This window comes from Meleagris gallopavo, chromosome 6, assembly GCF_905368555.1.
Source record: "Meleagris gallopavo chromosome 6, MGAL_WU_HG_1.1, whole genome shotgun sequence".
In the NCBI taxonomy this organism is placed as follows: domain Eukaryota; kingdom Metazoa; phylum Chordata; class Aves; order Galliformes; family Phasianidae; genus Meleagris; species Meleagris gallopavo.
In genome coordinates, this window is record NC_139409.1 from 48,518,840 (window position 1) to 48,535,951 (window position 17,112).

Consider the following 17,112-nt stretch of genomic DNA (forward strand, 5'->3'; position numbering starts at 1 on the left):
ATTCTACTTCTGAATTTTTAAGAAATCAACACTTAGCTTATTTTCCTAGACATCTCTTCCAAATTGATACAGACAGCTTTGTATTCTAAAGGTAACAAAAAATGAAAATAAACCTAGTCAAAACTGTCTAACTTCTATTTAATGCCTATGACCTTCCTCCTGGATTGCCACTAAGTTGCCCATCTCTCACACTGTCTTTCTCTCCCCGCCCCCAATAGCTCTGCACCATTTGGAGTGTGAAAGAACATGGACTGAGAATGCCTCAGTAATGGTTAGGCAGCAAAACAGGTCACAGGGCAGGGCCAATAACTGGATGAGTGGTGCTGAACCCCAGCCTGTCATCTAATTAGCACCTCAGACACTGAAGATTTTAGAACTTTGTCTTAGTACAAGAAAAGGAGTTGGCTTCCTTTTAGAAAAAAATATTTCCATCACAATTTTTCTTTCCTTCATGAAATCCTTACAGAATCCTTACAGAAAAAACAGACTCAAACCATACAGAAACAACCTTTTAAGCTTCTTTGATATCTGTTCTTCACTTTAATTACTGCCACTCAGTTACTACAAGGGACCTCCTGACTAATGACTGATGTCCCATCCTTCCTCTAATCACCATCCTTTCTTTCTTCTTTATTCCAAACCATCAAATTTACTCTGTCTAGCCATGAAGGATTTTCTACAACAGTCTGTCAGAACAATGTGCTTCAGATAGACAGTTTCACTGTTTGCTTTACTTTAGAGTTGACAAGTTATTACAGTGATTTATATAAACTCAAAAGAAAACACGCATAGGGGAAAAGCCTGATTCACATTCGATACCAGTTTTTAATCCAGTGACACAGTTGGAACTATCCAGGCAAAATCATCTATCTGTCTTTGAGGAGTTGTTTAAACTACAGCTGTACTCCATAGCCTTCTGCTGAAGACAGTTTGCGGGGTATCACGAGTGGCTTTTGCAGTGATCCAACACCACCAGCAAACAACCAACCTGACACTGGTTGAGTAGAGCTTCATGCCATTTCCAAGCCACTCCTCGGTTCTGTTTGTACGCTTTCCTAATGCTGTTCCCCCGTGTTAATAAATGTCACAATCAGACTTGTAGTGCCTGAGCCATTGCCACTAGCAGGAATGTGAAACACAATCAGCTCCGCAGACAGATCCATGCAATGCTATAGTGTCTGCATTTCTGATAAGCCTTTTGTTGATGCTCTGCACTGACCTCTGACTGCCTCTAAGACCATTCAGGTGAACTTCCAGCTAAAATGCCAGTCTTAAAGGAATGACATTTTAGGACCAAAAGGAGCAAATGTTGCTGGAGAGGCATGCTGTGACACAGCTGGACGCTGAAAAATCCAGCCATGATGAGGAACGGAGAGGATGGCTGAAATACAGCAGGCACATTCACTGTGATGAGAGATGGCTCAGATGAGGCTAGGAGATGGACATAGGGGACAGATCACTCACCGCAGCCTGCTCTGTTGGCTCATCTGACTCAGCAGGGATGGCCTCCTTTTCCACAACAGCAGCAGTAGGGGTTTCCTCGACCTTGAGTTCCCCAGGTGGAGCTTCTTCAGCCTCAGTCTTTTGTTTTATTGATTTTTAAGTAAACAGTGGAAAATTTGTTGAGGAGCACGTGATAGTGGAGAGGGAAGAAGGGAATGGGAGCTCTGCCTGGCATTACAGTGCTGCTTCACTCCTAGCAGACTCAGTCCCACATGACTTTGCCAGGAAGAGGACAGCCTTACATTACTAATTAACATCTACAGAGCATCTTCATTCTCAGTGTCCTGTACATAAACTGAGTCAGTCCTACATCCCTCCCTTGCAAGGAAAGAGAGTGCTAGCTGCTTGAGTTATTGAAAGCAGCAGCAGAAATGGGGGAGAAGTAATCAGTTTGCTCAGAAATGCTCTAGAAAGTGAGGACAAAGTGAGGAGTGTCCCAAATTATGATTTCAAATATGATTTTTCAAAATTATCTCCTATCCCCCTAATTCTGCTAGTTCTCAGACAAAAAGATCCCTTCCCTGTTGAAAGTAGAAGACATTTTGCAGACTCTGTTTTCACATAGGCATACACTAACTACATGAATTCTGACATTGAAAATCATATAATCATCGAATGACTTGAATTGGAAGGGACCTTAAAGACCATTCAGTTCTAATCCCCCTGCTATGGGCCACCCATTAGATCAGGATGACCAGGACCCAGAGGCATCCAGAGCTTTTCCAGGCAGCCTGTTCCAGTACCTCACCACCTTCTGAGTAAAAAATCATCCCTAGTTTCTTTTTAATGTTTATTTCATCCTGAGATCTCAATCACCTACAAAGCTTCCATTTATTGGCTAAGCTTCTGGAATTCCTACCCTCTAAAATTCTGGCCTATGCTTATTTTTTAGGAAGTGTATCTAGTAAACATCACCAGTCCTGCAAGATGTTTGGTCCTGTAGCAAAACAGCTTCCAGTAAAAGTAAAGTACTATTTCTGCTAGGGACAAAACCTTGCAAACACATACATGCTAAAGGAGAGAGCTGCAAGCTGTGCTCAGCATATTCCATTTATAAAGTGGCTGACTCAACCAGATAAAATAACCCCAGTAGATTAATTTGCCATGAACAAATTGCTCAGCATAATATGAACCTCAAAAACTATTTAGCTGCTTTGCAGTTGATAAGATGCAGCTGGTTAGAAGTCTTCTGTAATAAAGAGACATCTTCCGTGAAATTCTTAAAAATACTAAAGTCTTCTCCCTCGCGTTTTTCAGAAAACAACAACAAAGCAAAACCGAACAGAAAAACCCACCACCAAACCCAAACATATTCTTTCAATTCTTTTCTCACATATTCTTTTAGCAGGCTCATTTTTAATGAGGCATAGAGAAGTCTGCCTAAGCAACACCTTCAAGATTTGGCAAAGAATAAAGAAACATTCATTATATTATACCACACCGTGCAGAAGTCTGTCTTGTGTGATAATACCAGTTCCAAGGAATTTCACAAAAAAAAAACATGATTGTAATGAGAAACAAAAGACAGATTTATCCCAGGTGAGATGGCTGATGAGTTTCCTGGGGCCTAATACTGGAAGAAATTTTCAGGCTTAAAATCAGAGGTAATATGTTACAATGCAGACTGTACTGATGCGCTTTGAGTCACTTGTGGACAAGCAGTCTGTAGACTACTTGCCACATTTGAACTACAAATAAAAATACTAAAAATGCTCTCAAGGTATTCAGTAACCAAAGTCGCATTAAAAAATAGTATCACTCTTCTGCTCCTAAGTAACGGTAGCGATCACCCAACAGTGCTGCTACTCCATATCCTTAATTCAGGCTAACCGAAGACAGCAAGAGGAACTAGGAAACCACCAAAGTATGATCACTTTCAACAATATTCCCACCCCTAAAAGATGGTACCTACTAAAATGTGGAGGATAGATAAAGCTGTAGTAATATTAGAGGTATGTGTACTGACATTACACGTGAGCACTTCCTTGCTGTACACTGGACCATAGTACTCATTCTTGCTGTTCCTTAAGTGCAACAAATAAGTAAACTGACTATACCTCCAAAAATTAAAAGTATCTAGGGCATCCTGTTTTTCCTTTTTTGCAGTGCTATCCTTGTGAAAGACTTTTAAAAAGTAAAGATTTACAGCTGCAATGGTATACCCACCTATTCTTTCAGGTTAAGATTTAATGAATTAGAGGATGGAAAACACCCATGTTTTTGCACAAAGCAGCAAATATTTTTGTACAAAGAAAAAAACAGTACCCTTTTTTTTTTTTACACAACATTTAGAAAAGAAGCAAAATCCACCACTTACCAGAGTCTCTGTCACATTCTCATTTGATTGCACTGTAAATGCAGCTGTATCCTACATATAGAAAATAAAAACAACGAAGCAACAATATTTGACACGGGATGTATCTAGTAAAGACCTGATTTTTTATGGCTTACTCAGGCATAACCATCAATAACTGAGCTTAGATGGAAAAACGATAATCTAAATAGGTATGAATATTAACATTAAAGACCTTCCTTTTTCAAATGTGTTCCATGATTCTAAAATGTTTTAAGTTATTCAAATCAGTGAAGAATCCTTCGCTGAATACAAGTGAATTGCAGGGACTTTGCTTCAGGCACACTGCACTTCTAAATAGCAAACACCAGAATTTTATTTTGCCAGACTGCATGCGCAAAGGGAGTTCACTAGCTCTAAGTTACTTACACATCCTCTGGATTCTGGGCTTTTATTTGAATAGCACATACACTGCTAAGTAATTAGAGATGTGAAGCTTTATATGCATTAATAAGGCACAGAAGCTGAGAACAAATTTTCCAACGTCTTATTCAGAAACAATTTGGAAAACACTTATGTTTGTTCCTTCTGTGAGAGTGGGAAGGATCAAATTTTTGTTTCACCCCCAGGTGAACACTTTCCCTTAAAGAAAGTGGTGGCAGCTTTGTATTTTAGCCCTTCCTTCTGAATACTTTACTAATGTAAAAGGCCTGTAGCAAAATTAATAAGCACTGAAAGACTCATTTTCAGCCTTGCAAATGCCCAGCTTTTTTTGTGCAAATCTAAAAAATGGTGTGCAGAGAGTGCTGTGGGTAAGCCAGCCTCTGAAAGGCTGCTGGAATTTAAGAAGGCCCCAAATTATCTGCATTATCACTTGGGATGATGGCCCTGGAATTTGAGAGCATAAACGTGTACTGCACTGCTGCAGTGCCTCATGCAGTTTGTCAGCATTATCATAGCAGTAAATAAACAACTCAGATTTAATTCCCGGACTAAAACGTATTTTAAATGAAAACAAAATTGCAGAAACAAATAAAACTCATTTTGTAAATACACAAAATACATAGAGTCACTGAACATGTGTGAAAGCTATGAGGAAGCCATGCTTTACAGGATTTTGAGATTGTTAGAAAAATCCAAAAAAGAGCAACAAAAATACTAATCCAGTTCTTTCATATGGAAAATAAGAAGACAGTCCTGCTAAGCTAGTGGGTGTTTTCCAATTAAATTCAGTTAGGCCAAGAGTGCCAAGAATATTAGCAACCTTCTAGGAACATCCAGGAATACATTCTGAGGGCAGACAAGTTCAGGATTTGTGTCAGCGTGACATTATTGTGCAGCTGGTCTGTAGAGCAGAGATTTCAAAACTGTGCAGCTAGTCTTAATCTCTTCCCAGCAAAACAGAAAAAAACTCTCAAAATTTGCTTGTTTCTTACCTGTGCAAATCCATTAAATGCCGTGCTGGATGCCTAAGTAGAAGTGAAGATCAGAACAAGTTATCACATGTTTACTAATTGAGAACATGGATAAAATGTTTCTATTTACAAAATAAAAATAGGCCAGACATAAAACAAAATAAATAACAAAAGGAAGGGCAAGGCAGAAAGATACTTGATGACAGTGCTATTCGATAACAGATTTCACAGGCTTAAAGAGAGCACCAAAATGAATACAAAAAGCGGAGTGACTTAAGTATTTCTATAAAAAGAAAAAAGAAAAGACTGGAGATGCATTTAAAATTATACATATAAAGTACAAAAGCTATGAGACACAGTGTGCCTCCACAGCGTGAAGCTTCCTTCACCTTTCTGAAATGCATTTTTGTCAGCCTGCTTCATTACATGGCTGAAGGGCACCACACTATGAACAGTTGCGTGACAATTTTTTAGAAAAAGAATTGCAAGGGCTTAGGAGGGGTAGCAGGAAACACACAGGTGGATTGGTTTTAAACGACAAGGTTATGCATGACCTAAGGAACTCTTTGTCTAGACTAGGCTACACACTGGGGTAGGTACCTCTTCTTTATCAGCCTCAATTTCCTGGTACAACAATCCATATCTCCGGTTAGCAATTTCATCTTCAGATAAATCTGAGTTGTTGGTCTCATTGTCTTTAGGACTAGTTGAACTCTCGGTGCTAGCATTTCGGGAATTTCCCATTTGAAACAGAGCCAAGGGTCTAACTATCTCACTGCTAAGTCCAGTATTGCTAACACTTGCCTGCTCCCCAGGCAAACCTTGTTTTATTGGTTCCTCCTGATTTTTATTGCTTGTGCTTACACTTACTTCTCCCCAGATGTTATCAGTCCCTCCCAGGTCCTGTGTAGACCACTTATCACTAATGCCTAACCAAGCATTTTCCATGTTACCTTCCTCTGAACCTTGCTGGTCGGGGAAAAAGGGCCAATTATCCAGTCCATTGGCTTGGCCATCTGACATATTAGAAAACCCCCAGGAATCATTAGTAACTGTTGGATCCCAGTTTGCAAGCCAGGGGTCTGTTTCCAAGGTTTCAGGAACACCACTGCTATGAGGATGCTCTTCAGTGGCTGCTGCTGCTGCCCTACCTGTCATTTGGTCTTCTCTATTATCTAGGCAAGGATTACCACAGATTGTGCTAGCAGCATGAGATGTTTCGGGCATCAATTCTTGTGGACACTCTTTGTCAGCAGCAGCTTGACTTTCATTGGTAGCACTACCATTTGAGAGGATGCTGATGCTACTGTCTTCGGCTTCTTTACCAGACTCTTCTGCACTGAATAATTCAGCATCACAAAGAATATTTCCAGTATTTGTATGGTTCTTTTCTGCGTGGTCAGTGACCATCACGTTTATACCCTCTGTGGATGTATTCTGTCCAGTAACATTGTCAGCTTGGTTTAAGCCATCCTCAAATACTGTTTCATGGCCCTGATTCCAGATACCAAAGACTCTCTCAGGTTCATTGCCAGTGCCTTCTGAAGTTTTACAGCTGTCCACTACTACTTTGTTCCCATCTTCCAACCCTGCGCTCAGTAATGGTTTTTCTGAATTTGTCTCCTCAATGACATTTACTCCTTTGAATTCTTTTTCCCTAGGGATTTCTAGGTTATCAACACTAACTCTTCCAGCTTCCCCACTGCTAACTTCCAACTCACGTAAACTGTCTATCTCAGTGCTGACTGAAGTTTCACACTCTGACTCAGCTAAGCACTTATGAAGCTCTGCCTCACTATTTCCTTCCATTTCACCACCTTGCTCTTCCATTTCCTCTGTACCTTCTACCTCCTTGTAGTTAACAGCTCCATTCTCTACCTTTTCACTTGGCTTGACACCTGCCCACAGAGATCCTTCTTCCTCGTGCTTTTCCTCTTCCTTTTGCACATCACATGGAAGGGGTTTATCCGATAAGCTATCAGTTCCCAGGATAGGTGTCTCAAAACCAGTTATGTTCTCTAAACGCTGACTGGTTGCCACATCTTCCCATGGGACATTCTTAGCATCCAACAGGTCCTCCAGCGAAGTCCTCTGGTTTTCATTTTCTGAAGCAGACCCTGGTGCAGCATCCTCCTGCTGACCTACAGCAGGCCAAACACTAGCAGGTGGAGTACCCATGGATTTGCTTGAGGTTTGCTCTGCCCCAGGGAAAAGCAAAGAACCGCCTGTAGTAATTTCCTGGCTGACACTGGGTGTGCTAACATCTAGGCCCCAGTTGAGTGAACCTAGATCAGTTTGGGATCTGTTAACATCTTCTGATGACCCACTGTTTGGGATTTCCTCCATGACCAGGTTACACAGGGAAAGACTTTTTGAAGAATCAGGCTTTAAGCAGACAGAAAAGCAAAGAAAAAACACAAGATGAAAAAGATAAAGGCGGACTTGATGAGAAAACACAAGATTTATATTTTACTACAGCAATTTTAATCTAAAGAATGAAAGTGACTAAATTAAGCAGTTTAAGGAAAAGCTATGTGGCTTGCAACATTTGGAGGCAGTAGATTGCAATCTAGAAGAGCAGCACCGATAGACAGAACAAAAAACTATATATTAAATCACATTGATTAAAGCATGCATATAGAGCAGTTGCAATGTTGGGTGGAAGTTTGCTTACCGGCTGCACCAATTCGCTTGTTGTCTGTATAGAAAAAAAACATTTAAAACACAGAAAAGAAGAATACAATTTTTGTTGTTGTTGTTACTAGATCAGCAGTTAATTAATTATCTGTTCTCTAACCAGCACCAAACTGGTGTAGGGAAGCAGCGAATGGTTCTTTCCTGCCCCTCCAGTGAAGGCTAAAGACAGACTCCTAAATTTAAGTCTTCTAGCCACTGGACTACATTAGAAAAGAAGTTCTACAGATACACTGAAGATTTATCATTTATACCTTGCTTTCCTGAGACCCACTGACTTCTTTATCACAGGTACTCTCAATAGAAAGGAGGAATCATTCCATTGCACAGTGAAGAAGGAAGGAGGCAACAAGTGGTGTCAGTGGACAGTTTTGATACTCTGTCACTGTGCCATGAAGAAGCATTTACAGCCTCACACACACTATGGAATCAAACTATATAGCCAGCTGTCTACACCACCACTTTGAAGAGATACAAATACTGCAAGGAAGATCAACAACTATTCTGCATTCAAAATTATGAGAAAAACTGTAAAGGTTGAGTAGCCTTAACTTCAAATATTTAGCTGTGAAGTTTGATAGTTCCTTTTTTGGTTTTAACTAGAGGAAATAGGAAAATAATTACAGATATAATATTAACATGCTATAAGTAAACCTGTGAAAGGAAGAAATTGACAGAGATATGTAATGTTAATTTAAAATTATACATTTGAAACACTTCTGGGTTATTTTAGCTAGTCTAGATTTTGGCAACCTTGAAATTTTGGCTAGACTGCATACACAACTCTTTTTCAGACTTCTTTTAAACCATCCCAATAGAAAGAGACGAGCACTTAATACGCATCACATATGCTGTTATGTTCACAAGACAGTGCTGCAAATCTAAATGCATGAGAAGCATCCACAGATTTCTGTGCTAGATGAATTTGCAAAAGGTCAAAAAAGGGTCTTTAAGGCTTTCTGTCAAGTCAACCCAACTATCCTCACCACACAAAGGCAAAAGAAAGCTCACAAAAATTATCTGTTTTCTTCCTGCAGATTATTGTATTTGAATAGACACCAGGAGGTGGAAGGAAGCATTTCTGCAGTTTCCTAAAGCAGCAGCTGCTTTTGTGAGCAACCCCAGTTCACTGTACGCAAACTATGAAAAGAACAAGTCAAATTCTCTCTTCACTCCCAAACTGTGAAAAAAGAGTTGCCCATTGGGTTAAAATCCTATTGGTTAAAGGAACTATGTCTTCAGATAATTAAGAGAGGTAGCTAGCACACATTCCTACACCCTAAAAACTATATAAGAATTTTGTTAGCCTAGATTTCAAACATGATTTACGTTTTGTAGACCAAGCAACAGTGATTCTTTTTTTCTGCTTGTTTTAATAGATCCCAGGTGGCTTCATATACTTTAAAGTACTCGTTATAGTCTGTAAATTCTTTATCTTGGCTTTTGGGGAAAGCGTTATAAATCTGAGTTCAGAGTATTACAAAATCAGATGCACAAAAATATCCCAGTTTACAATGATAAATGTCAGTCGTACCGTCCACAGATCCCATGGCAATGTCTGAAAAAAGGAGAAGAAAAAAGATGCTTTTAGAAAAATACTGTTCATATATTGTGTGTTTGATATGCTACATAACTAACATGAAAGAAGAACATATAAATGCACTTATTTATAATACATATATTTTATATTTGAGTGCATGTTTGCAGAATATGATTTTTGGGTAAGTAGGATGAGCAGTATGTGGTGGATTGTGGTATTCTCCACTTCAAAGCAGTAGTTGTTTTCCAGTGGACTCATACCACTGGCTATTTGAATAATAAATGCATTCTGAACTGGTGATTCTGTACGATGTTCAACAGGTGCAGGAATGCCCACAAGGAATAACTTTAAGAAGCTTACACAGGTCAGCATTTTTAGCCAGTAAAGAAAAGATTCTGCTATCCACTGAGAACAACTTATTCAAGTTCTTATATTCAAACACAAGAAAGGAAAACTGCAAAATTTTGGGGAAAGAAAACAAGAGTGTTGATCAATGTTTTCATTTTCTTGTCCAGTCTGTTAAATATTCAGTATTAATGACTTTTCAACAGAAGAGCTGAATGGACAGATGAAAGCAGAAAGTAGGTATGAGGTCTGTTTTTGAATGGTCTGAGATACTTTGAAACACATCTATTACATTCACATCTAAGTTAAAGTCCATGAAAGATAAAAACTAGTGACATTCATAAAATAAAACGTAAAATTGTTCCTGAAACATTTCCATATGTTAAATGTTACATCTAACACTCATAAAGAGAAAGGATTGCTGGATATATCTTAACTTTTTTTTTTTTTATGACTACAGAATGGCTCTCTGAACAACCCCTGCTTTCACTTTCACAAATAAAAGACACAGTAATAAATCATTACTCAAATTTACAACAAATTAACATCAATATCCATTTCTCATTGAGTTTAAGTCCAGGTGTGTGCTTCCTCTGTGTTGGTGTAATTCATAAGTGTACCTGCTTACTCTGGCATAACCTTGTTAGATGAACATCCAAACTTCAAGGCAAAAGAATAGCTCTTTTCTAATAGCCTTAACTGTTGCAAACTCCAAACATCCTACTGGGAAGGAGACTGCTCATTTTCATTTCTTCATTTTTCTTTCAGTGCTCACAAGACAAGAGGGAGGGAATATGATGAAGGAAAGGTGAAACAGACCATAGCTAGCAAAAGGAGGTGAGTGTCAGCCACATTTAGAAAGGACACTTCTGAGGCATTCATAGAACCAGAAAGCAAGTGAGGAAGGGCAGGCTAAGGCTCTCTTACTGTGATCTGATCACAGCAGCAGAGTAGTGGAGGGAAGTAGTTAAATGATCAATAGGGAAGTCAAGCCCGCCCTCCAAAGGCATCATGGCACAGACAACTCTTGCCTTCAGTTCACTGCTTCAGCACAGTTTTCTGAAGGAAAAATAACCACAACTGAGGCAAAACCAGTACACATATAGAAAGAACACTTCAGGCTGACTTAATCTCCCTGCACAGGGGCTCCAAATACTGCAGTCACAGACGTCAATCTGTCAGTGATCCCACTGCAGTGATGGTGTCATATCCAGTGGGACTGAAACTAGACGGTAGGGCTATCCTCTCTTTGTTAAAGATGTGGTGCTCTGACTCATCCATGCGCGCTTGTGGTTGTTAACCACTTTTTCTCATGTGTATTTGTTGAATGAAAGGTGAAAGAAGAAATGGAAGGTGCTCAGTGAATGCTTCCTGTGTACCCAGATGAAATCTTACAATGTACTCTTCTACATTTAATTACATTCAGTATTTCAAGGCACAGACGAACCTAAAACAATTTTTTTTTTCCATTAAAACAATAAACTGCAATCTATATAGTATCATGTCAAGACAAACTGCCACCACAGTTAATTTTCTGGGAGGTTTAATTATTCCACTGCTCTCATCAGGTTTATTCAAGACAAGCTGAAATGGCAGAGTTAGCAAAGGCAAAGCTAGAATTTTCTGTCACTGCTGAGTGCCAAGAGATCATTTCCTTTCTTTTCTTGTTTCCAGAAAGCAAGAAAAATAACAAGATGCACAAAGCCTCTATGACAATTAAATACTCATAGCAAAGAACAATGAGAAACTTCCACTGATGTTTGGAGTGCTGACAGAGCACTGTTTTTCTAACAGTGCGTAACCCATTAGAGATCAGGGCAGATCTCATTATATAACTAGGACTGTATAACAAATAAGAAATTAATTAACCGAGATCAAGGGCTTCCTCAGCCTTAAAGCTCCTTGTTTGCTCACTCCTTTCCTAGTGCTGCATTACTGAACAGCTTATTAGTCTTCTCATGTCTTGCAGTACAAGCTAGGTTAGTGATAGCCAGAGGGATAATAGGTTTTGCTAACAGTGTGTTAATATTGCTTCCTTGTCTGTGTACAATGCAGAGCTCCAGCTCTGCTGGCCAGGGAAACTACCATAATATCAGCCCTAAGGATAGTGATTGTGAGTTCTAGATCTTAAAATAGCAGATGCCAGGTGCTTTAGGGCAAATCAAAGCAACTTTCATATGTGCTTCTTCTTCTTCTTTTTTTTTTTTTTTTTAATGTATTGCAGAGAGAAACTACCATGACAAATATTATTGTAGAAACAGAATTCTTTAACACAGCATCCTTCAAGAGAACATGCTATTTCATTCTTTCCATGAGATTAGGTCTGAAATAGATTTATGGAAGCAAAACACTCAGATCATATTCCTTGCTTGGTAAAGAAACTCCATCACAGCAAGAAATTGCGTGTTGACTCCATAAGACCTCGGTCCCCTGACATCTCTTTCCAGACATGAAATGTCAAAGCTGGGTCAGACAAAAACCTCAGGAAAAAAGGCATCAGAGGATTATAATATTAGCATGAATAGCTGTTTTAAGAATGGGGAGTAACGGCATGCCAAAGACAAGGCTGGTGTCCATGGTCCATGATGACCATTCTCACTGGCAGACATCTTGTTTTATCACCTATTTCCTCTTCTTTCAGTACATTATCAAGTACAGGGTTAGTGAAGGGGAAAGATAAATGTCTGACAAGAGCTTCTCAGGAAGATCAAGTGTTTCAGACACTGTAGACATACTGCTCTTTAGTACATCATGCAAACCTCTGCTAACAAACACAGGGCTTTGCATTTTTATGCTGTGCCTGTTTCAAAAGCAAAGAGATACCTGAGACATGGGTGAATGAGTTACTCCCGTTGATACAACCTCTGGCTTGAAAGGGTCGAAGTCCAGATCTAGCAAAGATTCCTCTTTCTTAGTTTCAGGAATTTCGTTCTGTTAGAAGAGAAAAAAAAACCCTCTCAAAAGTGGTCCCAGGAAATACAATATTGAAAGGTCCAAGAAAAACAAAAAAAACAAAAAGCAAACAAGCAAACAAAAAAAGAAACAAATTTTCAAGCTGCAAACAAGGATGGGAGGAAGCTCTGAAGACTTTCCTGAACTTTTAACCTTATTTTTATGAGCTTCATTTTTATGATGCCTTTGTTTTCTGCGTAGTGGACCCTTGCCTTTTCAGGCTAAACAAATTTTAGCCCTCTTGAAAAAGTGCCAAGTGTTCACTGTTTGACTGTGAAAGCCATTTTAAGTGCTCTGAGTTAGACACCAAAATTGAAAAGCTGCATAAATTGTATCTAGTGTCCTTACATTTTAATGCGTGAATCTCTTCGCAATTACAAATACTACTCATAAGTCAATACAGGAGGACACAAATGCATTTGAATTAAATTTCAGTTCCGAACATAAATAAGAATTCAAATCTATTGGTGCACCTAGCACTAAACTGTAGGAAACATCTTATGTAACTAAATAAATCTTGGTACCTTGATCTGCTCTTACAAAACTGGATTACACAATAGAACCTTTTTTTGTTTACAATTAATGAATTAATCAAGGCCTCTGAGGTCAGTGTAAATACCTACATTGGTTCAATGGACTACAGATCTTTCCCTTTGCAAATTAACCTAAGCAAATAATTACCACGCATCAATGCAAAATATTATTTTTAATCAGTGTGAAACTATAGCTGAGGTGTAATTATCACTAATGATAAGTATTCTGGGCACACATCTTAGTAACAAGGCTAATTCTGCCTACTGCTAGTTGTTCAGTGTTTATTAAACAGCAAGAGAAGCTTGCCTTCAATGTATAGCATATACAGGCCATAATGAGTCAGAGTGCTATTATGAAAAATGTTCAGATTGGAAATGGTACCAGTGGATATAATTTGTACACATACATTCATATGTAATCTCACAAAAGAAAAGTAAACAGAGTCAGACCAAAAGGGCACACAGTCCAAACTCCTGCCCCTGTCTATGGCTGAAGTGTGAAGCAGGGGAAGGCTGCAAGAATAGATCAGTCATAAGAACATCAATGCCAAGAAATAATTGGACTCCAATTACTCCGTTCTGAGCTGAAAATGGTTGTAGGGTGGGAGATTTGGGATTAAGGCAGGAGAGCAGCCCTGTGGAAAGGGATCTGAGGGTGCTGGTTGATGGCAAGTTGAATCTGAGCCAGCAGCGTGCCCTGACAGACCAAAGGCCAACCGTACCCAGGGGCTGTGCATCAGGGCCACTGCCAGCCCAGCGAGAGAAGGGCCTCACCTCGAGCAGTGTGGGCAGTTTGGGTGCCACAGTATAAGAAGGACATGAAACTGTTAAGAGAGCATCCAGAGAAGGGTGCAAAGATGGAGATGGGTTTAGAGGACAAAGTCTGTGAGAAGGAACTGAGGGGAGGCCTGATGGTGGCTGCAGCTCCTCACAGGGAGCGGAGGGCAGCGCTGAGCTCTGCTCTGTGTGACAGTGGCAGGGCTGAGGGAACGGCATGGAGCTGTACCAGGGGAAGGGCAGCTGGGGGTGAGGGAAAGGTTCTGCACTGAGATGGTGGTTGGGCACTGGAACTGGCTTATCAGGGCGGTGATAATGGCACCGAGTTGCTAAAGATAAAGGAGCTTTTGAACATTGCTCTTGGACATAGAGTTTGAATTTTGGGTGATGCTGTGTGGAGCCAGGAGCTGGACTCCACGATCCATGTGGGTTCCCTCCACCTCAGGGTATTCTATGATTCTATGAGACTTTAGGAGAAGGGAGTATAACTTTGCATGCCTTATTTTATATTCTTCCCTTGGCCTCTGTCTTTGTACACTGGTGATGACAGATAACTGGTATGATCTGCTGATGCTGGTGCTATGTTGTCACACTTTGAAAGGTCAAAACCAAAACAACCCTCCCCACCAGTAGCCTGTGATGTGCTCATTCTCCTATGTCTTTCATCTGATGTGTTCAGATTTTATCAAAACCGTCCTTGAGGCATTAGAATCATAGAATTGTTTTAGCTGGAAGGGACCCTTAAAGATCACCCAGTCCAACTCCCCTACAATGAACAGAGATATCTACAACCAGATCATGTTGAATGTATCCAAAGACAAGGCATCTACCACATGTCTGGGCAACCTATTCCAGTGCCTCACCACCCTTACCATTAAAACCTTTTTCCTTATATTCACTCTAAAGCTCCCCCCTTTTAGTTTGAAACCATTTCCCCTTGTCCTGTCACAACAGACCCTGCTGAAGAATCTGCCCCCTTTGTTCTTCTAGCCACCCTTTAGATACTGAAAGACTGCTCTCAGTCTCCCCAGAGCTTCTCTTCAGAATGAACAGCTCCAACTCTCTCAGCCTGTACTCACAGGAGAAGTGTTCCATCCCTTGGGTCATTTTCATGGCCCCAGTGATGTTGAGGCTTACGCTGCCAACCTTGTAACTCCTAAGAACTCCTATAACAATGATGAAACCAGATTGCAGCCCCCTTCCACAAGAGCCCGGCAGTGGCTGTGTTTATGCTTCCCAGTATGGGAGCTGCCATTAATTTGTTAATTGTGTGGGAACTTATTTATAAATAACTCTTTGTTCTTCCAAATATATACCTGTGGAATAGATGGCAGTGCCTTTTTGTCCTCTACAAACCACCTGCTCAAATTCTCTGAATTTTTTCTTTCATTGCTATGCCTACATTTTTGTGTGCTGTCAAAAGAATTAGTACAAAAACAATAATTTCTGTGAAAATAAAAATTTGTAAACACTCAGCGTAAGTTCTAGATCTGCATATTTCTCCACAGTCTATCAGACATAGGCTAGGATTTCTTGTTGTAGTTACCATAATATAAATGGCCTATTATTAAACAACCAATAATTACCATATCTGCATGAAAGCTGAAAAACTAAATGCAAATTATACATATTTATTTTACACAACTCTGGGTCTTGTTTGTTCTATGCAATTATTTTAAATTTCCTAGTTTAAAAATAATAAAATAAAAGTAATTCTGATCACTTTTTAGTTGCGTAACTAATGTTCCTATTAATCAAAACCAAACAAATGATGTATGTAGTTGGCATAGCCTTTTATACCTGCGAAGGGTTGATTAAACGCGTAAAGCTCTTTTTAAAAAAAACGCACACCCCAAATAGGTATATATTTAATAATTTTTATGGAAGAAACAGAAACAGACAAGAACAAGATGTTTGGGATTTAAAAAAAAAGGCATCTTAGGTTAACTTTCCCTTTGTGATGAAACCTGAATTTAGTTAAATATCAACTGTAGTTGCAATTCATAACATTTTTAGTCAAATATCTCACCAGGGAATCTCATTTCTCATTTGAAAAATCATTTTATTTTCCCACATGCTAGCAATTCTATGCCTTTAGAATGGTTATTCAAGACCTGTTGAAAGACAAAATATTATGTTTGTGGAGCTTTGAAGACAGTACAAAAGGGTCATTGCGTCCCTGCCTTCTACCAGAACTCTTTGCCTCCCTCTCTGTTGAGGTCAGCCATACACCCTTAGTATTGGAGAACTTCAGGTGATTGCCAGGTTGGACCCATACACCATCCTCTGAAGCTTACCTGTGATGGAGTTGTCACGTTGATTTCTGGGACAAAGTTGTCATCAAAGAGGTTAATGATGTTCTCCTGTTGCAACTCCTTTGTGGGTGTGAGCTTAGGCAGTGGTGGAACTGGAGGACCTTTCCTCAGCTAGACAGACAACAAAAATATCACAGACTAGTTCAGGGACAAATTAGAGACTTAAGTCTAAACAGCTTGAGTTAGATTTTTGTCTCTGCTACTTCCCCTTTAAAGTAGTAAAAACACATGGAATCAAAGGAACTTTTTGGCTGCTCATCATCAAGTGCCTTGAAAGAAACACTGCATGAAAAGCAAACCAACTCTATTTTTCAAACTCAAGTTTCAAGAATTCACACAAAAGCATTTATTAGATGAAATTTTTCTGCTCTGACAGGAATACAATGCTGTGCATTTTATTTCCTATGCAGTACACTGTTGGATGAGCAATACTGAACAGAACAAAGTCTTTTCAGCTTTTTTGCTTCTTAAAATCATTTCAGTAATCTTTGGGATTTTCTCCCTGCCTACCTGTTGCTATCTTTTAAAGCCTACTTAATGCTAAGAATATACCACTCCTATGAACCGCTGCACCTCAAAGTGCTTAGGTCACTAATTCCCTCTGCTCTCCAGAGATTCATGTAACTATGACAAATGTATTGCATGGATTAATACTGATCACTGGATATTTTTAAAATGATGTTAAAAAAAAAATAAAATAAAATTCCTCGGATGATGCAACATCAGTAAGACTAAACTGAGTTTT

The 17,112-nt window shown here is 39.4% G+C and overlaps 2 protein-coding genes across 6 annotated transcripts in view; both read right to left on the reverse strand.

Annotated features, from left to right (window-relative positions):
- Nucleotides 1–17,112, reverse strand: part of LOC104911596 (amphiphysin) — a 104,417-nt gene that overhangs the window by 14,067 nt on the left and 73,238 nt on the right. For 3 of the 5 annotated variants that reach the window (XM_085226667.1, XM_085226666.1, XM_085226668.1), the window contains exons 11-17: nt 16,350–16,478; nt 12,614–12,721; nt 9,440–9,463; nt 7,886–7,909; nt 5,233–5,265; nt 3,821–3,871; nt 1,465–1,581 (exon numbers count right to left, since the gene is read on the reverse strand). In XM_085226667.1, the coding sequence (XP_085082793.1) occupies nt 1,465–1,581; nt 3,821–3,871; nt 5,233–5,265; nt 7,886–7,909; nt 9,440–9,463; nt 12,614–12,721; nt 16,350–16,478 (486 nt within the window). The remainder of the gene's footprint in view (nt 1–1,464; nt 1,582–3,820; nt 3,872–5,232; nt 5,266–7,885; nt 7,910–9,439; nt 9,464–12,613; nt 12,722–16,349; nt 16,479–17,112) is intronic. The other 2 variants (XM_085226669.1, XM_085226670.1) reach the window with 1 other exon arrangement.
- Nucleotides 5,273–7,823, reverse strand: LOC146544181 (uncharacterized). The gene has a single exon (XM_085226672.1). It carries the CDS (start codon nt 7,555–7,557, stop codon nt 5,782–5,784), a length of 1,776 nt encoding a protein of 591 aa, XP_085082798.1. The 5' UTR covers nt 7,558–7,823; the 3' UTR covers nt 5,273–5,781.

Coding starts and splice junctions, on each gene's coding strand:
- LOC146544181 (XM_085226672.1), bottom strand. CDS start 7,557: ATGGAGGAAATCCCAAACAGTGGGTCATCAGAAGATGTTAACAGATCC.